General features: G+C 46.5%; 1 protein-coding gene across 1 annotated transcript; it reads left to right on the top strand.

The window, feature by feature from the left end:
• Positions 1–299: 299 nt before the first annotated feature.
• LOC136005618 (alpha-protein kinase 2-like) lies at positions 300–24,655 on the top strand. The gene is made up of 11 exons (XM_065663250.1): positions 300–480; positions 6,899–8,565; positions 12,373–14,341; positions 16,408–16,555; positions 16,956–17,083; positions 17,175–17,210; positions 18,076–18,350; positions 18,465–18,553; positions 19,052–19,269; positions 20,058–20,106; positions 23,883–24,655. Exons 2-11 carry the CDS (start codon positions 7,120–7,122, stop codon positions 24,115–24,117), a joined length of 4,593 nt encoding a protein of 1,530 aa, XP_065519322.1. The 5' UTR covers positions 300–480; positions 6,899–7,119; the 3' UTR covers positions 24,118–24,655.

Here is a 24,655-nt window from a genome sequence, read left to right as displayed (position 1 = left end):
TCACTATCCGCCTTAGTTCCTCAAGTGCTTGTTAGGGATTGCAGTTGCTCCTGTTCAGCAGAGCTTTTGTGTGCTTAACTGCAAGCGAGAGATTCCCAGCGCTGTTAAGCACACTTAAAAACACCCCGGTGCTTTCTTCTGCAAAGCTAAGGCCAACACTTCCTCTCTGTCAAGGCCATGAGGAAATTCCCCTGGACTTCTATGGGAGTAGGATGTGCCGTCCCATCCCTGCCAGCTCTCGCTCTGCCTGGCAGCGGTTTTCCCAGGACCAGCCATCTGCTGCATGTAACGAAATAGTCTCTCTTAAAAGTCAACCTGTTCTGTAAGCAGACTCACTACACTAAGGTCACACAACACTGAAGCTCCCAGCCAGCTTCTGAGCTCTGAGACGACACGCACCACTTTAACGTCTTTTGTCTTATAACACGGATGAAACCGCAGGCCTGGCCTGCTTGTAGAGCTTAAAGAAAGAGTGCTTGGGTAAGTGCACGTTTATGCTTTGAGAGGTCAGATTGTTTCTGGTTTTCAGAGTACTTGTCTGCTTGTTCTCCTGCGTGCAGGTAGAATGGGTATCAGGGAAGAGAAATAGACGAAGAAGAGCACGTTGCTTTATTCTTAATGCATTACATGAATGCGGTGATTTGTTTCATTATTGCATGGGAAACAGGAGTTCTGATTTGCTTCTGCTAAAGAATGGTCATTTTCCCTCAACTTGAGAGATTGTTGTTTCTAAACACACTGCCTTCAGGATTCTTCTGAATGCTTTGAAATGCGGCGCTGGCACTATGTCCACTGAGTGTCAGGAGGACAAAACTTGTGTGAAAGCAAGCTTCCTTCTCTAAAGAATGTGTAAGTGATACAAGGTATCCTGAAATTCACTTTTGATGCTTCCTAAATCCATATTGCATGGCCTAAGCCTCATCAGGTAAGGATTTCCTCCATTCCTGAGGAAAAACCGGGCCGCTTGGTATTGCTGGCTGCGTGAATTGCTCATGCTGACAGTGTCAGATGCTTGGCAAGTGTTAAAAATAGATGAAGACAGATCAGTGTTAAGAGTGGTGCTGTGTTTTAATTAGTCAATATTAAGGTCTTCATTAGATATGTACAGAGCCAGTCAGTTCTTGCATTTAGCCAATGATTTGTAGCTGGGTGCTTTCTTTATGCCCTGGTGCTGTTTACAACAGGTAGCACACTAATAAAAAAAGTTGTCAAAAAGCTTTGCGTGTCGTCAAATGAAGAAACACAAAACGTCCCAGAAGATTTGGCAAACATATGTTTTCCAGATATTTGCTTTTTGAACAGCAAAATTCCCCTGATGTGTTTCTTATCCAAACCTTGTTCATGCCATAGATGTGAGAATTGGGTTAGATAATGCGGTATTTTGGTACTTTCTGACATTACACACTCTTTGACAAGTAGCTGTTCTAGGATTATAGAAGAGTAATATTATAGTTATCGTTGGTATTCCAGTATTAGGAATTCCAGAAAGAACTACTGTGAGATACAGAAGCAAATAGGAAATGCAGTTGTAAATCCTCGTGTGGATGAGAGCGTGTTGTGGTTTAATCCAGCTGGCAACTGAGTACCACTTGCTACTCCTACTCCATCAAATGTTAGACTCTGTAGTAAGCAAACTGCTGTGTAAATACTTACTGTGTAGCCCTGTTGTGAACAGAACTCACAGAGTTATCATTGGATTCTTGAATCCCAGTTTCTGCTGTCTTGGAGGTTTTGATAACAACAGCTAAATATACAGCGTGATCACAGCACCTTTGGAAATGGTTTATGGCTGTCTGGAGCAATCACTTGGGCAAGCTTGTCTGGGCTCGGAGTGGAGGAAAGTGGAATTTGGTTCCATCAGCACTTCTGGATGCACAGAAGAGAGTCATAGAAACACATCAGTGTTGATGAAACTTTTAAAGGAAAGCTTGTAATAAAAGCCTGGATTTCTGTTAAAGGAAAAGACGAGGAAGTGAAAAAATGTGTATGTTCCCAACTGGAAAAGCATCGTCAGGCTGGGAGTGGGGAGTGGGGAGTGAGAACCCAGCCAGGCTGCAGCAGGACTCCCTTATATCCCACGTGCTTGTGTGTTCTGTCTGTGCCAAAACCAGAGTAAGGCAGGAATAACGTGTACACAGCACTCGTTCCAACGGGATGCCAGCGTCAGGCACGGCATGGATCCTGACCCAGCCAGTGAGAAGTTCCTCCTAGTCCCACTTTTCAGACACTGCCCCTTTTAGATTTCCCTTGGGATTGTGTGGTTAGTGAAGATTCCTTTCAGCTTTTGCTGTTGTTTCTGTTCTGCTTTTGCTGCTTTCTTTACTCAATCTAATTACATCCTGCTGGCCATGCCAGCTTGCTTTCCGGTGGGATCTGTGTGGTATATGATATATGTATGATATGATATATGATATGTGTGGTATATGCTGACTGTTGCAGTTCATCACAAAGAAAAGGTTTGCCTCTGTTAGTGGCTTGGTTTGGAGCTTTTCCATGTTTCTCTTAAATGAAGTCTAATTATAGCCCCCAGCTTGCTTTGTGGTTAAGCCACCTGCCAATATAATAGCTCTTTAAAGAGATGTATAAAGCCAAAGTTTAGTAGGATAATAATTGTTTTCCAGAAGGGCAAATCCAGATCTCAAAGTTTGGCCTAATGGATTGGAGGGGACAGTAGGATTTGGGGAATTTGTTGTCTCAGAACAGGTGTCTCAGAACAAAGAAGGAAGCACATCAGCAAACACTCCAGTGACTTTCTAAAGATCAGTGTGACGGAAGAGTGTTAAAGAGTAGGTGAGCAGCCTGTATGATGTACGCACCCACATCCTCCTCGTATCAGAGAATCAATCGTGCTTTCTGCGTATAGGCTTGGGGGCAGAAGTTCAGTGGAAGTCAATCCACAAGGGACCTGCCAGCTTGGGCAGCAGCAGATAAGTTACTACAGACACAGTCTCTGTGATCTGAGGCTGTTACACATGTTATTTATGTAGCTATCTATTTTTCCTGTGTTTTCAGGTATCCCAGACCTAGTGTCAGCTTGGTATAAAGAGACCAGAATATTAGCTGATGGAAGGATGTGTCTTAATATGAGCCAGGGGGATTATCAGTCTCATTCCTCCTGTGTGTTTAGCTAAGATAACCCTTTGTGCAGGCTCTTTTTGCCCACTCCTTTGTGCTGATGTGGGTGTGAAGCAGAACAGAGCCACGCAGGGGTGTTTATGCTCTGATGTGGGACTTCAAAGCACTCACCCCAGACAATGCTTTGGTTGTCAGTGTATTGTACTGCAGCACTATAGCAGGTTTAGGTGTAGATCAGGTGCCCATTGTGCCAGGCAGCAGGTGAAGATGAGAGTGGTCCCTGCCCCATGATAAGGAGAGAGACAACGCATGGGTATGGACTGACAGGTCCGGTGAGAGGAGGAGTGAATGAGTCTGAAAGATATCCTACTGCATGAGGCGTGGGCTGAGCAGGACGGCGTAGAGAACAGAGATTGCGTGATGAATAGATAGTAAATGAGAGAAAACAGCTTCAGAGAGGCACTTTTTCTGCTGCCTGTAAAGGACAGGAATCCCACGGAAAGACACAGATTTCCTCCTGGACTTGGAAATCACATCAGCTTTGTGTAGCACTAACTTCTGTGAGTGTGAACTGCTTACAAAAGAAGATGGCAATTCTGGTTGTAACTAAATAAAGTAGGGGAAAATGTGACATAAGAGAGGAGAATTAATGGCCATTTTTTAAATGTCATCAAATGTGTGTATTTCAGGCAGTTACAATGGCATCTTTCTTACCATGGTGGTGTTGATTTCTTCAAACCTGGTGATGTTGATTTCTCCTGCATGGTTCTGCTTCCCTGCCCTTGTGTCCTTAGCTACTATCTGATTAAGTATCTTTTCTCTGTCACAAGTGTTATTGAGGAGCTGAGATGGTTTTATCCAACACTTCTCTTTCTAATTTCTATCTAAATTCAATAACTGAAATAACAGTTTTAGCTTAAATCTTCTATTTTCTCCCCAGCTTTACAAAAACCTAATGTCTGTTTGGGGTGGAACCGCAACATTTACTGCAGTGTTACCCCTGGAGCAGGGTTGTGCTTTCCTTGCCACTTCTGGAACTGCAGTGCTCAGCAATCAAATCTAATTCTCATATCAAGAAACCTGACAGCTCTTTCCACTCGATGTCAACATGCAGAAACCAAGCTCATGTCTGTGCAGTACAATTGCTTTAGTGAAGGCTATTCATGAGGCAATCTGCATGCAAAACTCTTGCCAAGTCTCTTTTCAGCTGGGAAAATTGCCATGCTTTTAAAATAGCTTATCCCCTCCAAAAAGAGGAGAGAGGCATCTGCTCTCCTGAAAAGCAGAGCTGAAAGCAGCTTTGAAAGAATGCAACAGGGAGCATTAGGCAGATACATATTTCAGAAGAGATGGGTGAACGGTTGGGGGGTAGTTGCATGCACTGTAATAAAACTGAGGAGGAAAAGGTTCATCTCTACTGCTCCATTTTTATTTATTCTGTTAAATATTTATATTTCTTAGGGTTGAAATGGAAAGCAAAACGTGATCAGAGAGCTGAAAGGCTGAACATAATGGGAGCTGATGCCTGTTTTCTGCAGGCAGTGTCTAGATTGGAGTTCAAAGGCCTGCATGAAGCAGCTGAACTGGCTCAGGGCCAGCTGTCAGGTGCCAGCATCATTTAAACCCACTACAAATATGCACTGATTGTCCTCTTTCTATGGGAAGCCCATCTTGTGATGGATTTGGAACCAGACTGCTTCTCAGGCTCAGAGGTAGCCGCACACCAGCTTCCTGCCCTGCCCTCCTGTGCGGGTAATCACAGAACCACAGACTGGTTTGGCTTGAAGGGACCTTTAAAGGTCACCTAGTCCAACCTGCTGCAGTGAGCAGGGACATCTTCCACTAGATCAGGTTGCTCAGAGCAATGTCCAACCTGACCTTCAGTGTTGCCAGGGATGGGGCTTCTACCACCTCTCTGGGCAACCTGTGCCAGAGCCTCACCACCCTCATTGGAAACCATTTATTCCATCTATTTGGTCTGAATCTACCTTCTTTTGAAAAATTTCAGCTCAGAAAGCATCTCTAGCCAAGTCACTGGGACCAGGCTGGCTTGCACCACCAGCAGGCTGCTTTGTCATCTTCTGTCGTCTGGCAGTGTGTGCCGTGTACCTTTGTAGCACATCATGTTTGCTCTTCACACCATCCTTTCCTGTCAGCCTCTACTTCATTGCATGCTGGACCTTTGCCCATTTATTCCAAAGCTGAGTTGACAGAGCATGTTGCCTCTCCTGCCTTTTCCCAGCCTTCCCTCTCTCCCCTGTCTTTCTTCTCATAGCAAAGCTACTGAACTCTCTCTTACTCTCCTCTCCTCTCCTCAGGCACACACATGCGTGTGTACAGCACACATATGTGTTACATGCTGGTCTGGTTATCCCATCTGCTGTTGTTCATGCTCCTTTGTGTGCATGGGGTCAGTTTGCTGCACAACCTGATATTGTCCCTTGTAGTACCATTCCCATCAACCACCTTCTCTTCCTGCTTTTGCCTCCCAAGTAACTCTGTGGAAAAGGTGTCTGTGGGTGTTTGCCCAATGGAGATGAAATTACACCTTGCTGCTTTGGGCTCTTCACACCAGAGCAGATTCCAAGCAAGCCATGCAAGCCCCTTGCTATTTAGTCACCAAGCTCTAGTCTGGCTCTCCCATTGCTTCTTGCTAGCTGCCTTTGATCAGTGTGTGCAGTGTCCTGTGACACGGAGCTGGGTGCTGACAGGTCCAGTGCCTGCTCTGCTGTGGCCCTGCAGAGAGCAGGAGCACTGCAGAGCACTTGGAAAAGGTTATGGTGTGAGCTTCCAGCCAGGAGAGAGACAGCAGCTAAAGATGTTACAATGGGGAAGGCAGAGAGAAGAAAAAGGAGAATGAATAGAGGTGTCTTTCAGTCAGCAGGATGAAAAGAAAGCTTTTCCTACTGTTCTCCTAGTCACACCAGTTCTGAGAGTAAAAGTAGGTCACTTTTTCATGCATCCTTCATGAGATCACAGTTACTTGGAGCTCAGTTCTGCTGCACTGCTTTCCCTGAGGAGTGGATCCGGGATGGTGGAATAGTCCTGCTGTGATTAGTGTGGGTACCCTGTGGTGAAGAATGACCCAGAGTCCCTCTTGTACTATGCAGAAACATCTCAAGTCTCTTTGGATTTGGGAATGCTTAGGAAACATGTTTTATTTACAAGAGGAAAGAGATGATTCCATATCTCTTTGGAATCAGCTAATGGGAGGCTTCTGACATCTTGCACCTTGGTTTGATATACATTCCCCATTGCCACACCAGGCTGCAACTGCACAGCTCTTTGAAAGTAAGGCTCAAGTGAAACTACCCACCCTTATGCCATTGTCGTCTCACCACAGATGTTACAAACAACAAACCAAAGTGGAATAGAATTGCCTTAAACAGAAATACCCCTGTAAAACCTAACCAGAGTGATTGCTCCAGGTATTCCTACAAGCACATTTGTGACTTTGTGTCCCTGTGATGCCAGGAGCAGCCTGCCGCTGTGCCAATGTGGCTACCAGTATAGCAGCTACTTGCTAGGAGTCATGCCCAGGTGAATATTCACACTGTGTGCAGGTTACTGTTTGTATTTAGACATGTTTAAGTAAGAGGTGCTAAAGCCTATTTTGCGCTCCTGTGTGTGTGCAGTTGTGCTTAGGAATGTGTGTTTTCCAAGCACAAGTCACTCCAGACAGCTACAATGTGTTGCAGGAAGTGTCAGTGAGTAGACTGATGGGTTGTAGCTCCTGCTTTAATGTTTGATCCTGATTCTTAAATACTGAATCTATATTCCCATGTTAGAAGGGTTTTAAACTGCAGGTTTCTTCTCTTTGCAGGTGCACAAGGCAAGATCTACACTTTGAACAGGACCTGGACACAGTTTGACAGCAGAATGCCCTGCTCTGCAGCTTGCCTTGAGCTGGAATCACATACAGACCTCAAGATTTCCCTGGAGTTGGCTGGTGACCTAAATGACCATGTGGGGTACTTGAGGGTAAAATGAGCAGAAAGAGGAACATTTTGCACAGCACAAGAGTTACCCCGTGAGGGTGACCCCATGTTGATCCCACAGATTCTGACTCCTCAGAAATCAGAGGTGAAAGGCTCAGGAAAGCTGAAGTGTTGTCCCCACTTGAGAAATCCTCCTGGCTTTCCTAACATGGAAGACAAGATGGATGTAAGAGATGTATTTAAACCCCCGGAAGACAGTTCCTGCCTAAGGGATTTGTCAGAGAATGAGGATGGTCTCCTTCACTTTATGGCCAGTGTCACTGCTGGAGAAGCAGAGGAATGCTGCAGCAGGGAGGTGGGTTCCTGCCCTGCAAATGTGATCACTTCTCACACAGACAACTGCTGCTGTCACAGGGAGGACTTTGTGTCTGGTCAGACTCTAGCTGATGTCCAGGCGGGTGACACCCCAGCTGCACCTCTCCCCACTGATACCCCGATCCGTGAGCAGGCAGATGCTCCTCCCACAGGAGGCCACAGGTGCTGTGTCAAAGCTGGTTCTGACAACCCTGCCACTGCTGGGGGAGGTTATCCAGAACAGATTCCAAATGTAAGTGATGACTTTGATGATGACCTGGAATATTTTGAATGTTCAGACGTGCTAACAGTGCACGAGGATGAAATCTGGAAAAAGAAATTACAATTCTTACTAGAAAGTGATGATGAAGATGATTTAAAGCTGAGCAAGGATTGTGATGGGTGTGCTTACTTCCTCGGTGAAATGCCTTGCCTGATTCAAGTGTCAGATGACACTACGCCTATGGATACCACCATTGGCTTCTGTGGTCATCACTCAAAACTCAAAGGAGTAAATGTAAGGAGAGACCCCTCTACGTCCAGCCAGTCAACTTTGCAGCCAGAGATGACTCTCACTGTTGGGCACCACCGGGACAGCAGTTCCAGTCTGCAGGACAAAGAGAAAAGTAAAGTGCCTGAAGCGTCAGCAGCCATTGGAAATGACCATCCCAGGGCTGAAGAAGGAAATAATGGAAGTAGCCACTCAGCTGCAGGATTCCCAAGGGACACATCAAAGCACAAGGATAATGTACCTGCCGAGACAGACACTGCTGGTGGCAGAGGTGCTGCTCTGACAAAGCAGGCTCCAGACACGATGATGGCAGAAAGCACGGACAAGGACTTGTTGGGGGCAAGCTCCTTGCTGCTGGAGGAGGAGGGAGGAGCTGTGCCAGAGGAAAACCCCAGGCGTGCTGTGTGCACCTTGACAGAGAGTCTGCGGATAAACCTCTTCAAGTTCCTGAACCCCAAAGAGCTCTGCAGATACGTAACTGCTATAGGGCAGTCTTTGCAGGCTGCAGCGGAGGTCAGGGAATCCAGTGCTCTGGGTCAAGAAGGTGTCACTGCAACTGGGAGACCCGGGGAGGCAGAAAGCTCCCAAATGCAGCCTAGTGTGTGTCCTGCAGAAGAGGGGGAAAGGAAAAGGACTTGGGGCCTGCCTGAGCACAACCAGATGCCAGCTGAAACCGACTTACCCAGGGTAAGTACAGTGTTTCTCATTGAATAGAAAGAGCTGCTCTGCTGATTTAAATGCACTTTATTCCTGTTTGTCACAAAATCATGGGAAATGGGAATTACTGTGAAAGACACTATTCATGTACTCCTGAATGACAGCTCTGGCTGGGAGGAAATCTGGTGTTGAAAAAGGCCCAAATAAACCATAAGCTGTTCTAATTATAGAGTGAGACAGATAATAGTGAGAGGCACTAATGGGACTGTGGACAGCTGGGCAGGGAAATGTGAAACCCAGGCTGCTGCCCAGGTCTTACCAGAGCAATGTTGTCTTCAACCCACAGAGTTCCTCAAATACCTCTTGTGAGCACAGGGTCTTTTGAGTCACTTTCGTCTCAGTTTGTACTCAAAGAACAGGATTGTGCTACAACAAATCAGCAGGGCTCTGCTCTGAGGGTCTGACAAGCATGGGAGTTTAGTCCAGAGAGGTCCTGTTGCAAAGGTGGATGGAGCTTTGCTTTAAAATCAAACAATATAAAAGCCAAATACTCCAGCTGAAGTGTAGAATCCAGTTAAGCAGGAAACCCCAACGTGGTGTTCTCCATGTTTCATGATACTGGTAGGAAATCAGCATGGTTGTACAGACTCACACAATGTGCCAACAGTTTTCCTAAGTGGGAGAAGCGGCTCATGCTTTTTGTGTCTCATAGTAAGGACTTGAGATATATAAATGTGGAAGTATGAGTATTAAATCATGAATAATCTCTCACTGACTTTACTGATTGGAAGGTTTGTAGCTGATTGTACAGAGAACAAAACATCTATGACAAAGAAACACAAATCAAATAGGAAAGCAGTATCTGTGTGCACAAAAGGGCTGGAGATGAGCAAAAGCCAAACCTCTGGTTTTACATTTATCAGTGAAGATGGAATTTAGGTGTAGGTTCAAAATCAGGTGGTGTTGAAAATGAGCCAAAAGCATCCTGTATGGAATGTGCTCTTTCTAGCACAGGAAAAGCATGGCCAACTTCTCAGAGCTCCCATATCATAAGCCAGGAGCTCCTCAGCAATCTGTTTGGGTAACCTAAGACAGGCAAGAACAAAATCTACCTCCCATTGCTGCACACAGGTTTATGTGGGCTGTGGTGCGAGCTGGAGCCCAGTGCTGGAGCCCCCTCTGCCAGGAGCAGGGTGGGGGACTCACACAAACCACAGTGACTGCTTTTGGGTTTCCCTCTGCATGTGGTGAGCAGGTCTGCTGAGGGTGCACCACAGCACTCAGTGCCCAGGGATTTACACTTCCCCTTGGAGCCAAGCTGCCTCCAATTGGAACAACCTTTGCAAGTGCTGGACTGGGTGACTTCTGCTGCCATTAGCTGGTGGAGGTGGGAGGCTCCTGGCTCCTCTCCTGTGCTCCTGGTGAAACTCTGTATGTACCTAATGCTTCAAAACAGTTTAATTAATGATAGCTCCTCAAAGCCAACTGTGCCAGTGGTATGGTATGATATTACATCCCATGCGGAGAGCCAGGAAGCTGCCAGTCTGCGGTGTGTCATTCAAGAGCTGGGCTGTAGTGGTCAGTTCAGAAGGTGCTGGTGTCACTCCTGAGTTCCAGAGCCCATGCCTATGGCCTGTTGAATGCCAGTGGTGCTGGTGAGGTGCTGCTGGAACCAGCAGGTTCAAAGGGGTTCCAGGCCAGAAGCAGCATACTCATGCTGATACCCAGAAGAATGGCACATGGAGCATTTTTCTTCCTGCTGATGAGCTTTACTCTTCATCCTGCTGTTATCTGGATGTCACTCGTGTCATAAAATGTGAGACAGAATTGGTTTGGCCTTCCTGGCATAAACTGGTGTCACTTTCAGGTTATTTTAGCTGTTATTGTACCCAAGGAGAGAAGCAGATAGGCAGAAAGACATGGGAAGAGGGTGGAAGGGTAAGAGGGGACGAAGGAGCTGGGACAGTGGCAAAGGAAAAGCAAAAGGAAACTATTTGAAAGGGTGTCACAGCAGTTACAGCAGGTTAACCTGGCCCATGAGGGTTAGCTTGAAACCTAGGGAATGAAACCCATTGAAATCCAGTCTGAATCTTTCTCATTTCTCAGAGTTTTCCACTTCACTGCAAAGTTTTACCCTGTATAAACCCTGTATGCAGAATAACTCACTGTAAGTGGTTTGCATGCTTCATTTCTGAGTATTATATTCATACTATGTGCCACAGATCTCACAAGAGAGTTTGAGAGGCTACAATTCATCCTTTCTAACAGGCTGGAGGGGTTGGTGGCAGTTAACATCCCATTTCGTCACCTGGGTTGTAGTTGGCTCCAGCCTTTCCTGGGAGCCACACAAATCCATCATCCGTACCACTTCAGAGCTGTGCTGTGAGCCCATTGCTCTGGGTTGCTGTCAAAGGCAGAGGCCTCTTTCTGTCCTTTGAAATCCTATATTCTTTCTTAACATCCTCTTTTTCTGCCTCTCCAGCAGGAATAGCAGTGTGCTGGCAGGCTGTCAGTGAGCATCTGCAGGAAAAACTGCAGCTCATGTCTTTTGTTCCACCTAAAGCACTAGGAATACCTGCAGGTATTGAGTTCTTTAGCAATAAAGGCAGGTGAGCCATTTAAACCAGAGTGTTATTTCAGGAGAGAGGAACTGTTTCCCTTGGAACTCTCCTTCAGAATCATGTGTTTGTCTAATGAAACCCTCCCAGATATGGCACTAAATGTATGTTCAGGCTCTTGAGCTGCCCCAGTCTCTGGTTCTGTTTGGCCTCTCTGCAGATGTTTTTGGCCTAAACTTCCCTATGAACACCAGCATCAACCCTTCCCAGTCAGGCTTCCTGTGCTGGTTTCCTCTTTTATACATGTGGGTCCCAGACTAGCCATTAACCATCCCCAGGGTGATTTCCCTTAGAAATCGTAAACGAACCACCCCAGAAGCTGCATGTGTGGCATCAAACCCTAGACACCTGAGAGAACAGGGAGCAAAACCCAATTGCAGATGGATAGATCCAGAGCTCTTTCCTGACTTGAGCAGGAGGCACCATTGGGCACCTGAGGGACAGCAGTTGTGGAGCTCAGCTTCCCAGGCTCAGGGGTTCAAGGTAAGCATGCACTGGTAAAGGACCTGGTGCTGAGCAGCCTGTGCCTCTTCTGCACACAGCAGCTCATGGAATCCTTCATTCCATGTCCCTCCCTAAGGAGCAGCACTTCTGAGCTGTGTGCCTGCCAGCACTCACTGCACACACACAGCAATGCTGCACCCCAGAGGACTCACCCAATGGGTGTCACAGGGGCTCATTTCTGCTGTCATCCAGCACATCCTTACACGTTAACAAATACCCATGGGTGAAACTGGGACTTCCAAGGGAAAATCCCAACCCAGAGCAGTTATGATGTTGAGCTTGTAGCTGGGTAAAAGCTACAGCTTTGCTGTGGGTGGAAGATGCTCATCACCTCCATGAAATTGATGTAGTGCTGTTGAGAACCAGGGAAAACCCTGGCAACAAAAGCTTGGCAGGGACTCTGGGACAGGAATTTAGAGTGAAAGCTCAGTGCTGTGGAGAATGGGGAGCAGTTGAACAGGGTTTGTGTCAGGCAATTTGGCTCAGTTGAGGAATGGATTGTTCCTGCATAAAGTGACTGTTTGGAAAACTTTGATACAGGTTCTAAATCTGTATCAAAATCCAGGATTCTGGTTTCACCCATTAAGTTGATAGTTTGATTGCTGACAGCTACTAAAACCCCAAAGAAGGAACATTTCAAGCCAGGACTCCAGTCCAGGCCTGTGTCAAGCAGCAGTTCTGGGTCTGAGTTACATTTCTCTTTTCTTCTTTGTAGAATAAAGGTGCTGATGTTCAGATCTCTGCTCAGACCTGCGAAAGGCTGTGCATGGAGCCCCAGATGGAAAAGGAAGGCATCTTTGGATCTTGTGAGAGTGCAGGAGCCATCCAACCAGCTCCAGAAGTGCTTTGCACTGAAAGGACATCACAAGCAAAGAGTGACAATGTACAGACCGACTCTCAATACCATAGTGAGAAGGGAGGAAGTTGTCACCAACAAGTCTTCTGTGAGCAAGGAATGAATGTTGTTAGTGGTGGTGTTTCACCTTTCCCTGTACGGGACATGGGCTCTGCTCCTGACAAACAAGAATGTTTGTGTGCTGTTCTCTCTTCTGCAAAGCTCTGTGATGAGCCAAGGGAGGGAAGGCAACAGTGCAGCTTTGACTCACAGGGTAGCAATGACACAGATACTTTCTGCAGTCTCTCCTCTGAAGAATCTGTGTTTGAAGCTCAGACCAAGTCAGGCCTGGAATGTGGAGAACCTGCGTGCAGAGGAGGTGCTGATATATCTACAGTGCATGACAAGCTGTGGCAGCTTCTTCATGAAGATGAGGAGTCAGACTGTCAAATCCCATGTGAAACCAGGGGCATCACAAGCTTAGAAATCAGGCTGACAGGTACCAAAGTCCCAGAATTGCACTGTGCACAGAAGACCTCTTCTGATCCTCCTTTGCCAGAGGAGCAGGAGCCTGTTACACAGCCAGATAGTAGACAAAGAACAGAGGAAGGTGTCTGCACCGACTCTAATATCCTACTTAAAGCAGATGGAGCGTCCATAGGAGACACTTGTCTTGCAGAAGTGGTAGAAACAGATGGTGTGTGTCTAGATTCTAGCACTGGAAATAAACCAGAAGCACCGTCATCCGTTTGTGTTACAGCAAATAGCATCATCTTAAATCCAGGGGAGTACTTGGAGCAGGAGCCAAATCCCATGTTACCTAACAGCGGTGGATCCATACAGATGGCTGTTGCTGGGGAAGGAGAGCTTCCCATTAACCATGCTTCCCAAACATGTGAAACAGGTTCTCCTGGAAGATTAAAGGATGCTCAGAGTGGCGATCATGACAAAGAAACTCCAGATAAGTCTCATGGGACAGTTGGTCAGTTACTTCCCACTGAGCACAACGTATCCTTGATGGATGAGACTGTAACTGGTAAAAGCTGTAATTTTAGAGACTGTTACCCAGCCAGGGAAGAGCTGCCTGATTTCCCTGGGGATAAAGCCTTTTTCCCCAGTGGAAACACCAACCAGCTGCCACTTGAGGAACCCTCTTCTGTCAACACCTTACCTGAAAGTTATGGAGTGAGTTCACCAGAGAAAGGAAACCACTCAGCCCTGAATGCACAGAGCAACACTGATCCTGACAGTGATCTCCCTTCAAGGAATGACTGTCGCAATTCCCAAGTTGTCTCTAATGCACAGGAAAATCTTACTGTAATTGAGACTCCTGAAAGCATCACACATAAGAATCCACTGCAAACCGCAGACCAACTGCCAGAAGTAAAAACCCAAGGAGTAGCATTCACCCTCTCTCCTGGGGATGTGGTTTTAAGGGATTTGAATGTAGAATTGTGTAAGGCAGGAGGAGAACAGAGAGAGATTGGCAGGGCTGGAGCTCCCTGTGTCTCAGGAGCTGGGCATGCCTCAGGGAGCCAGGCTGCAGCTGCCCCTCGCAGTACATCAGAACATCTGGGGGTTGGTAACAGCCCCTTCAAGTCTGATGGAGAATTAAAAGCTGAGCCCATCAAGTGGAAACACAACACAGCAAAGAGTGGGCATGTAGCTGCTGGGGCTAAGAAGAAGTTACCTCCAGCATCACTGTCCAAAAAGCCCCGTCTGGAGGAGAGAGGAGATGCCTGCAGTGATCCTGCCCTTGCCACAAAGCCTGTGAGGAATGAGGCAGGAGTGAGTCAGAGAGAAGATAGAAATGAGCAAAGGAAACTCACTGTGAAAAAGGAGAGCAAAGGTAAGAGAAGGTCGAGTTTCATTTCTGTTCTTTCCCATGTTCTGGCTGCAGTTTGACATTCAAATTCAAGCACTCTGCAAGCCTCCTTTGGTGTAAGCCATATCCTGCCCTCACTGGTTTTAACCTCCAGCTCTGTGAGCTGCTACACTGTGGCTCCCAAACACAGTCACCCTGCCTTAGTTACCAGCTGGTTTTATTACTAGCCAAGTAGTAGTGTTATTAGTAGTGCCACATGTTGTGCAGTCCTGACTGGTGACTGCTGCTGGGTCTACATTCCTCTTACCACTGTTGTGAATGACACTGCTGAAGTCAGCAATATTAAACTGGAACGGCATACAAGTGAAAGGAGATTCAGGTTGCTGCCAGGTAAACCAAGATACAGATAGGAGCAGCAGCAGTGTTAACAGCTGGACAGATGTTTGTGGTTTCTGTGGGTGCTTTGCAAGGACTTTCGACATAAAATAATCAGAGCAACACTGAACAGGGTCTAAAGCAGCACAACTGTGAGAGATTCTCATTACACTGTGCTCTGGGGAGAGTTCTGCTTCCCAAATCACATTAAAACCTCCAATCTTTTCTCTGTTGGAAGATGAGTCCTTTGCCTAGAGCCGAATGTGTGGGAGGAGAGACACATTCTGCACAGCACAGTAAGCAGGCTGCAGGCACTGAGAGGTGCCTGAGCTCTTGCCATGTACCTGAGGCTGTGCTTGGAAAGGTTTTAAGCATTCAGGCCTGCAGCAGATGAGGCTGATTCTCCTTCACCTGCTCCTGATGTGCTTCAGTCCAGATTGAAATCAGTGTCTGTACCTCAGAGTCGTGCTGGCTCTGCCCCAGCATTGTGGGGAGGTTGAAATGATTCCTTTGGTACATGCTCAGTGTTCTCCTTTGTGTTATTTACAGCTGGACGAGGGAGGACTTGGTGTCAGGACAGTGGTAGTTCTATTTGCAGTTGTGTCACATACTGCCTGTGTCATTTTAGCCCTGATTCAGCAAGATCCATAGGCTTAAGGACTTAAGTGACTACAAGTTAAACATAGCAGTGAATTCCAGGTGCCTTACCCCTCATGCTGGATCCAGCATTCCTTCAGCATTAGCTGAGGAAAGATAGACTGCGGGCATGGGATCCCCCCCAGGGGCCTTGTGTCATGCCAGCTCATTCACAGGATTAACACAGGAGGAAACAGAACGTCTTGCATTGTACGTCCCTTATATCTAGCAGGGGTGGCTCACTGGAGCACAGGGATGTGTCATGATCCCAAAACCCTTCCTTAAGTATATGTTGATTCACTTTCTTTCCGAGTAGCCTCCGTCCTTCTGCTCACGCCATGCCCACGTGCTGGGAGCTGGTAAGAAGTCCTAGCAGAGAACCAGGCCGGGCAGAGGCTTCTCCTCCCCTAACCTAGAATCATAGAATCAACTGGGTTGGAAAAGACCTGTAAGATCAGCCAGTCCAACCCTTACCCCAGGACTGCCGAGGCCACCAAGACTGCCAGGAACCTGAGGGCTTGGATTTGTCAGCCAAAGAACCAGATGCCCTGTGGCTGGAAAGGTAGGGACTTTCCTTCAGGTGGGAAGCTAATACTTTGGAACTGAAGTGGCAAAGGCCACTGACAGTACCAGATGCAGGTATCTTATAGTGTGGGGTCCTCCCTCCAGCTGGGCTTTAGGGGACATCGCTGCATCTCTGAGAGCCTCATCCTGGCAAGGTGCGATACAAGAACACCTTGAGACTGAGCATCTCTTCGGGCTTCAAGGCTTTTCTCTCAAAGGCTTTTTTAGCTGGTCCTTTAGGCAGAGAGAGTGTGTTTTGGTGAGGAAATGATTTAATGTCAATGCCTTTTCAGTCTAGAATCTCCCTTGGGTCCCATTCTATCAATTCAAAGTGGGGCACTGAATCAGTCTTAAAACCTCTGTATTTTAAAGCATTGCTTTCTGCATCAGATAACTCATGTTTAGTTACCAGTGTTGCCAGATTCACATTCTTAACATCTTCCAATCACTCTGGAATTCCTTTTAATGCCAAAGCAACATCTCCTAATCCTAAACTGTGGCTCTTCTGTTCCAAGCTCCCAAGCTGCTGAAGGGAATCCAGGCGGAACTCTTCCCTGACTGCTCTGGGAATATTAAGCTGTGCTGTCAGTTTGGTGACATTCACAGTGACTCCACTATTACCTGGACTAAAGATTCCAAGTTACTGGCTCGGCTGCAGAGGAGGTGAGTGGATGTTCCTGAGTAGTTTCTGAGTAGCTTTTGGGTACATGTGCCAGTGATTTACTCTTGTGCCTCTTAAGAGGATTAGTGTGCTAGGTGCTCTTCACACAGAGCATTAATAGTGGTCCTTGTTCGCATTCCATGTTACTTCATAGGATAAATGTATCTCAGACTGTTGGGAATAACATGAAATACATAACAGAGATTTAAAGCCATTTCTAGCTACAATTCTTACTTCCAAAATATTCAGTATTGTTCCATGGAGATCTCCCTTCATCCCAGCCACAGTCTAACTAACTGGTTTGGACCCAAGCACTGTTCCTTCTTTGGGAAATATATATGGGATAATCAGGGAAGATCTTCTGAAAGTATTGATGTGGGAAATGACCATGTTCTGTTCCAGTGCCCAAGATGACTCTCCTGTCTCATTGGCAATAGCTAAAGCCAGTAACAAAGACCAGGGAATGTATTACTGCTGCTTGAACAATATGTATGGGAAGGTGACTGCTGAGTTTAATCTGACTTCAGAAGGTAAATCCCATTTATCATTGTAAGGAATAATGACACTGGCAGTTCTCGTTCATATTATTACTACAAAATGTGTTTCTTTGTTTCCTTGTAGTATTAGAACATCTCTCAAGTTTCCAGAACTGTGAAGGTAAGTAAAAGTGACTTGAATTCGTGGCAGTTTTGGAGGGGAAATACCCTCATGTAGGATGCAGTGGCTTGTGCAGGTGTTGGAGCACCCACCATGACAAGCTGTTGGCTTGCACTTAGCTGTGGAGCTTCAGTTAGTGCAGCAAGCAGTGCAATAGCATCCCCTCATGTCTTGCAGACACACACACCAAGTACATGAGGACACGTGCTCACCTGCTCTGTAACTATACTCCAAGAGAAAGATGGCCATGAAGCTTTGGAATGCTTTCCCTCTATGTTAACTTGTGTTTAATCACACTCAGTGTATGTCTTGCTGTGCTGCAGCTAAAGATAGTGCATTGCAACTGAGTTTATAATTTCTCAATAGTGTGCAGTAGTGTAGGGAATCCAAACCAGAGAGAGCTGCAAAGCCTTCACTGCTGTGTAGCACACACCTTTGCTGTCCTATTTAGCTTCTTCACTGATGTTCCTTGAAAAGAACCACTTTAAATGCCAGCCTGCAGCACTGGAGCTGATGCAGTGAGGGTGGCTGGTACTGGGAAAGGTGTTCCCATTATGGCCATACTGGATAAGGACTAGACTCTTTCAGCTGAGTGAACATGTTGGCAGCTTTTGTCATCTTTACCTTTTGCTACACTCTGTATTCTCTCCTTGTGAGTCACCTTTCTCCATGCTGACTTCAAATGGTAGAGGCAACAAGGTACATGTAGAGCAGGGTTCCAAGCCCTTACTAACACAGGTGAGGTCATGTGCTGGGTTTCCGCTGAGCATTTTCCTCCTGCTATGGAGGGCTGCATTTGTTCTTCCATGCCCACCCTGTGGCTGTAGGAGGATGCTGTGCAGAACACAGTGGCTTTGTGTTGTAGGTATGGAGGAAATTGAGTTCATGCAGCTCATGTTTAGAGAGGATTTCATCAGTGACAGCTATTTTGGAGGGAACCTGCGTGGAGTGATAGCCACAGAAGAGCTTCACTTTGGAGAAGGCATGCACAGGAAAGCCTTCCGAAGCAGAGTGATGCAGGGGCTTGTGCCAGTGTTCAGCCCTGGGCACCCCTGTGTGCTCAAAGTGCACAATGCCATCACCTATGGGACCAAGAGTCAGGATGATCTGGTGGAAAAGAACTACAACCTTGCACTGCAGGTAAGCTCCCCTTTGGCAGCAGGAATCGTGGGGAAAGCAGCCTTCAAATATTCAAACAGCTCATCTGTTAATGTGTGGAGTAATATTCCATAGGTGTGTCTCTTTGTAACATAGGAATGCTACGTCCAGAATACTGCAAGAGAGTATGCAAAGATCTATGCAGCTGAAGCTGAACCCTTGGAAGGCTTTGGAAAAGTACCAGAGTGAGTATATATCTGTTTTATATACATCTACACATACGTACTGTCCTGGGCCACAGCTGCCCATTGTAATTCCTAAAGAAGAAAGAGGAATTCTGAGGACAGTGTTACAGCTGGAGTCATGACCTGCATAATACTGAGTATCAGGGTGCTGAGAGAGGTTCCATTCCCATGAGAGGAGGATAATAAGGAGCACAGACAATAAGTAGCAGGCAAAAGGCCTGTTTTGATATACATTTAGAGGAGAGTATTCATGGTAGTGTGGCAGCAGCTACCCCTTTGGCACTGTTGATCCAAGATATAAGACTTTGGTAACCAAGAGAAATAAGCTCATAGAGGATAACGTGATTATGTTCTGGAGGTACCAGCCCTATCGAGATGTCTCCTGGTGTGGTTTAGGCTTAGCTATTACTCCCTCTCTGAGATGACTGGCTACTCTGTCTCTTACTCCTTCATTGACAGAAGTCTCTGGATTTTACTAGTCTTATCCCTTGCTTTCAGGATCATTCCTATTTTCCTTGTCCATCGCCCTGCCAACAACATCCCCTACGCGACAGTGGAGGAGGAGCTGGTTGGGGAGTTTGTGAAGTACTCCGTCAGGGATGGCAAGGAAGTGAACTTCCTGAGGAGGGATTCTGAGGCTGGCCAGAAGTGCTGCACCTTCCAGCACTGGGTCTATGAGAAGACCAATGGGAGCTTGCTTGTCACTGACCTGCAAGGTGAGTTGTGTGAATGCATGGTACAGGCTGGTGGCTCTCCCAGGCAATGCCTGTAACTGCAGTGTGCCTGTGCCTGTTTTATGCAGCATCTCATGCAGATTGGAACAAAAGATAGGAGGCAGAGGTGGGGTGTTTTCTTTTCTAGCCTTCAAAGAGAGAAGGAAGGAGAAGAAATGGCTTCCTCACATTTCTTAATGCTTAATGGTCTTGAGATCATCATTTTCCTGTACAGAAAGCTGCATCTTCAGGACTGGGTTTTGCCTAGAGACAAGTCAACAAAGGGATAGGTTTAAACCCCTGAGTGTTTGGAGATACTGAATGAGAAAGGGTTTGGGCTCTTGCATCCAGAAAGTGAAAGTCAGGTTGCCTGACTATTGCTATTTGATTCGCAAAACAAATAAGCAGTTAAGAACATTTTAGTCTGAGTTTGCAAACATCAAACACACAAAGCCCATAAATAAATATACACAGGACAGGTGTCAGCCGAGATTGTGTCTGCTTCTTAAAACCAAAATGTAACCCTCCTTACCCCACGGACTGCCTGCACAGGGCACAAGTTGCACGCTACTTATCACCTACTATCTGTGAACTACTGGTCTGAGACTGACCTCTAGGATTTGCAAGTGCTACAGAGCACAAGGATCCTGGTTTTATTGGGATACCTTCAGATGCTTGTGCAAAATGGTGACAAATAATGCAAGCCATGAATCAATGAGCAATATTTAATGCCTCTAGATTTGGTGCTATTCCAGTGTAACACAAGTTCTCTGTTTCCTTGCTGCTTGTAGGTGTAGGAATGAAGTTAACCGACGTTGGCATAGCAACACTGGCCAAAGGGTGAGTGCAAAATGCTTTCTTCACAGCATGGCTTTGCTTTGCACATCAATCTCTTCTCAGTGCGTGCTGGGGGAGGCTGCACTGAAAGCTATTCTTGCTTCAATGTGGAAGAAAAGCATCCTCATCTGACTCTTTTAACTCCTTTTGGATCATATTTGTGGGAACCACCTATGGGGGAAACACATTCATGTTGTTCTAAAAGGGCTACACTGTAGGCTGGGCTTTTCTTTTGCTTCATGCCTCCCTCAAAATATGCTTGTTCAAAGGGTGCTTCATGCATGAAATCGAGGTCTCTGCTGGCTTACAAGGAGGTGAGGCACTTTGCTTGGTGGTCCATCAGCTAGAGGAAGGCAGGGCTGGAAAAACAGAGCCAGCACTGGCTCCAGCTCAGGATATTTAAGTAGACCTGTTTCCTGGTAGTTTTACAATGGCTTCAGGTCTTTATGGGTGATTTAAGCCTTTGTGTAAACCTATAGGCCTTTAATGTTCTAACTTTCTCTTAAGTCTGTTGATTAAAGCTTTAGTTACACCACAGGCCAAAGGAGCCATTGACAGGAACAGGCAGTGCTGCTGGAAAGGGGCAGAGGAGGGGGATCAATGCCTTCAAATTAATGTTCTGCTTTGAGAAACTGATTCCAGTTTAGTATTTATACTAAAGGAGAAGAACCTCACAGTATTTGTTACATTATGAATCTGGGAAAACCCTTAACGTTTGCAGCTGGCATCCATTCAGTCCTTCCATTGAGCTGCGGAGCCAAAGTGAAAGCAGGTTAAATGAAGTTACATCATCCACTTATAAAACACAAGCCATGAAAGTTTTATCTAGGCAACACTTGCCTGGAATCAGATTTATGGAAGTGCTTTAATGGGTGATGTTGTCCAGCTCACTGTGGGCAATTCCTCCTACAGAAACACATTGGCTAGGGAAGAGGAGGTGCAGTTAGAAATGACTATGCAGTGCAAGCTGTAGGAAGGATTCTGTGATCACCTATGATCATTTATAAGAGAATATCATTTCCCTTCCTGAGCAACCTCTTAAAATGAGTGTCATTTTGGCTGTCATTTAGCTGATGACATTGCTGCAAGACAGCAGATATTTTCTGGTCCTGTTGGGAGAACAGGCAGAGTCCTACTTAGCCACAAAATACAGTGTGATGCTGGTGTGATTTTAAGATCCAAAAGTGATTTTTGATATAATTGCTATAGAAATTGCCAGGAATTACCCCCTTTGCAGGGGAAGGACCTCACTGATCACAGCCAGGTTCTTACCTCCAATTCTTCTAAACCCGGGCCAGTCCCATCAAGGCAAAGCAGCGATATCCTTGGGGGATGCTTCCGTGGTTCTTGAGGAATTCTTCCAGGTTATTCTGCTCTTTTACCCTTCCTATGTGTGTTTTACCAGTGAGCTGAAACCCGAAAGAACCCAGAGCAAAGTGTCAGTGGTTCCTGCGCTGCAGAAGCTGCAATACAGCTTCTGTCAGCAGAGGGCAAAGCCTGACTAGAAATCACGCAGCCTGGCAGGGATTTCAGAGGAGCCCTGGGACAAGCGGCACTCCTTTGAACGAGGTCTGTTGTAGAGGCTTTGGCTCTGGTAAGCAAGAAGTGCCCAGATATTTATCCAGGCACAAAGAGGAGGAACTCAGGAACACGGTGACCCACGGTCATGGTGTTTGGTGGGAGTGGTGTTTACCACATGGGGACCTGACAGTCGGCTTTGAGGGCACTGGTGAATTTAGTTTAACTCCACATGGCAACCAGAGCCACTGAATGCGGAGGCTGAGCCTGGGGCCAAATCCAGCACTTCAGGTTTAAGGAAGATTTGGTTTGGGTCAGGTTTGGAGGATGGAATTCTGTCTAGGTTTTATTATCAAACATCTAGTCGGTGAGTAATAGTGTGTGCTGTGCAAAATAACACACTCATGTTTCTCAAGGCTTGGAAGGGGCAGTAGAATGGAGACCTTCCTCACTTACACTTGCCACAAGCTATAGAGTGCTTTGAATCAAGTTCACAGGTCCTGCCAGATTAGAACAAGCTGTGGGCACCAGGTCTGTGCAAGACAAAGCACATCTGGAGGCACACAAGGGGGGCCTGTGGGAGCCCTTGGGCTGTCTGTGGATTTCCTTGGTCTGCGGGCACCCTGCAGAGTCAAAGCAGGCTCATTCATCCTCTCAGCTCCCAGAGGGCAGGAGAGTTACCTGGGGCACATCTGGAGCCGCAAGGACAAATGCAAACTGTTGTGTTAAGAGAAGGGAAGGGGGGATGGCTCATTGGGGAGCAAAGCTAGGGAATAAAACCCCTCACATGGTCTGTCTCTTGCTCACAAGGTTGTTGTGCCCTTGCTGCAGCTATTTTTTGCACTTGTTGAGTTCTATAGCTGTAGTTAGTTTAGCAGAGCCTTCAATTGTAGGTTTAAAGTGTCTCCTACTCAGAGTACCCTCTCAGCTACTGTTTCTGCTCCTGGTTAAGATGTTCCTCCAAAGACATACAGGAAATTCCAAATACAGGTAGGAAAGGCATTTAGACAGACTTGTATTCACTGCATGAGAAAAGCTAAACCTTTTCATTCCAAGATGATTTCCACAAAGAAATGAGTATTCTCAGAATGTAACAGCATGAGAAAAGCACATGAAGAAGCCACCAGCTCCATTTTAGCTGGTTCCTGGAGCCAGGAGCAGTGGTATCAAGAGGTTTTCTTGCTGAGCACAGCCAGGTTAGCCCCCGGAACTTAGGAGCATACATACCTGAAGCTCCTCTGGTAAAGGAGCTCAAGGATAAAGCCTCAAGTCTATTATTTCTCCAAAGGAGGGAGAGAACAGTTCATGCCCTGCTGAGCTCAACAGTGGCTCCCCACTTCAGCATCCTTTGGGTAAACCAGCACAAACCTTACTTGGAGAGGAGAGGAAAATAAGCTCTTAGCCCTTTCAGGTTCATCTGGCTGCCTATGGGAGTTGGCTGAGTAGTTTCTCTGGAGCAGGCTCACAATGTGGTTGTTAGAGATGCAGAATAGGGCAGTTAGATATAAATGGAGGCAGCCATCATCCCTTTTCGCAAGGTATTTTGTTATCTTTTCCACATTGGCACCATCCTTCTGTAGAAGAAATCCTTAGCTCTCAGAAAGAGCTTGACCTTCTCAGAGCACCACCATTTTCTTTAGCACTCCGCAGCCTGCAGCAGAAAGGAAGTTCTCTGGAATGCTGCAGTGAGCAGGTTGTGTTCGTTTCAGTGCTAAAGCTTGTTGGGTTTGTGCAGTGATAACTCACAGCTCACATCTGAGGACATTGTGTGTCCAGTGAACCAGGAGAATAGGGTTGAACATGCACTGGAAAAGGATCCTGGTAGTCAAGTCTATAAGAGAGGAGCATGGCACACAGGATAGGTACATGTTTGGATGGAAACAGCTTATGGTTCTGACAACACCTTGTGCAGCAGCTTTGTCACTTCATGGTGGTCAAGAGAACTGCCTCTAGTTGTAGAATTCATTTCTATGTTACTGAGACAAAGCTAGCTAGCAGACAGCTGCATTCTCAGCTGACTGGAATGAAGAATAGTAGCCAGGGAGCTCCAGGACTTTGCCTCTTTAATCCTTTTCCCTCTCTGCCACTGCTTGTTGCCTGGTTTCCTTCCCCTCCCAATGGCTGGGTTTGTTTCTCTGTGGCAGAAACAGCAGTGCTTGGTGTTCTCCAGTTGCTCATGACCAGCAGGCACGCTCTGCCTCCCTATGCTGAAAATGAACTTTGAAATACCATATGGCTTTTTCTTTTCTTTGTTGCTACAGATACAAAGGGTTTAAAGGCAACTGCTCCTTTTCCTTCATCGAGCAGTTCAGAGCCCTCCACCAGTGCAATAAGTACTGTGAGATGCTGGGGCTGAAATCCCTCCGAACCTCTCACCAGAAACAGAGGAAAGCAACAGCTGTGAAAAGCAAAACCCTTCCAAACTCATCATCTATGAAGAAAACAGTGCCCAAAAAAGCCAGAGAACCTAGAGACTTCATTGCTTCAGAGCACTGAGTTGCACTGTCTCACCCTCTGGAACCTCCTCCTGACCTGTAGTAGTGGTGGGCACCAATGACCAGGGGGGACAGCTTCAGGCTTTTGCCTCCTGACATCATTCTGGAGTCATCCTCATGCTGATGCCAGCAGCAAAGGAAGGAACTGATTCCATGGTCGTGGCACCGGGGATTTAACACCAGGCAAGGTTTTGAAGACACACTAAGCCATCCACCTGGAGTATCATACAACCCTTCTATGACTTGGTGTCTGCACATTTTGAGACTGGACATGGAGTGCAGCACATGTCACAGGAGAACATCTTCCCTTCCTTGTGTCTGTGTCTGTGACTCTGTGGGTTCAGCTGCTAGAAAACATCCACGTATTTCAGCTGCCACTTACTACAAGTTTTGCACAGTGTTGTTGCTCAGGCTGCTATAGAGAATTTGTTTTCTTTCCCAGATCTTTGTGTATTGTAATCCCACTATAATCTCCCTCTTGTAATTGTTTCTCCCATTTACATGTCTTTTAATACAAGACAAAGCCATTCATGACCGGA

Source organism: Lathamus discolor, chromosome Z (genome assembly GCF_037157495.1).
Source record: "Lathamus discolor isolate bLatDis1 chromosome Z, bLatDis1.hap1, whole genome shotgun sequence".
Classification (NCBI taxonomy): Eukaryota; Metazoa; Chordata; class Aves; order Psittaciformes; family Psittacidae; genus Lathamus; species Lathamus discolor.
The sequence above is the reverse complement of the archived record's forward strand: the minus strand, read 5'-3'. Positions and strand labels throughout refer to the sequence as shown.

Bases quoted from the DNA above. Each gene is read 5' to 3' on its own strand.
- LOC136005618 (XM_065663250.1), top strand. From the start codon at position 7,120: ATGTTGATCCCACAGATTCTGACTCCTCAGAAATCAGAGGTGAAAGGC. The intron at 17,084-17,174 runs GTAAATCCCATT...GTTTCCTTGTAG, and splicing joins GTTTAATCTGACTTCAGAAG to TATTAGAACATCTCTCAAGT. The intron at 17,211-18,075 runs GTAAGTAAAAGT...TTTGTGTTGTAG, and splicing joins AAGTTTCCAGAACTGTGAAG to GTATGGAGGAAATTGAGTTC.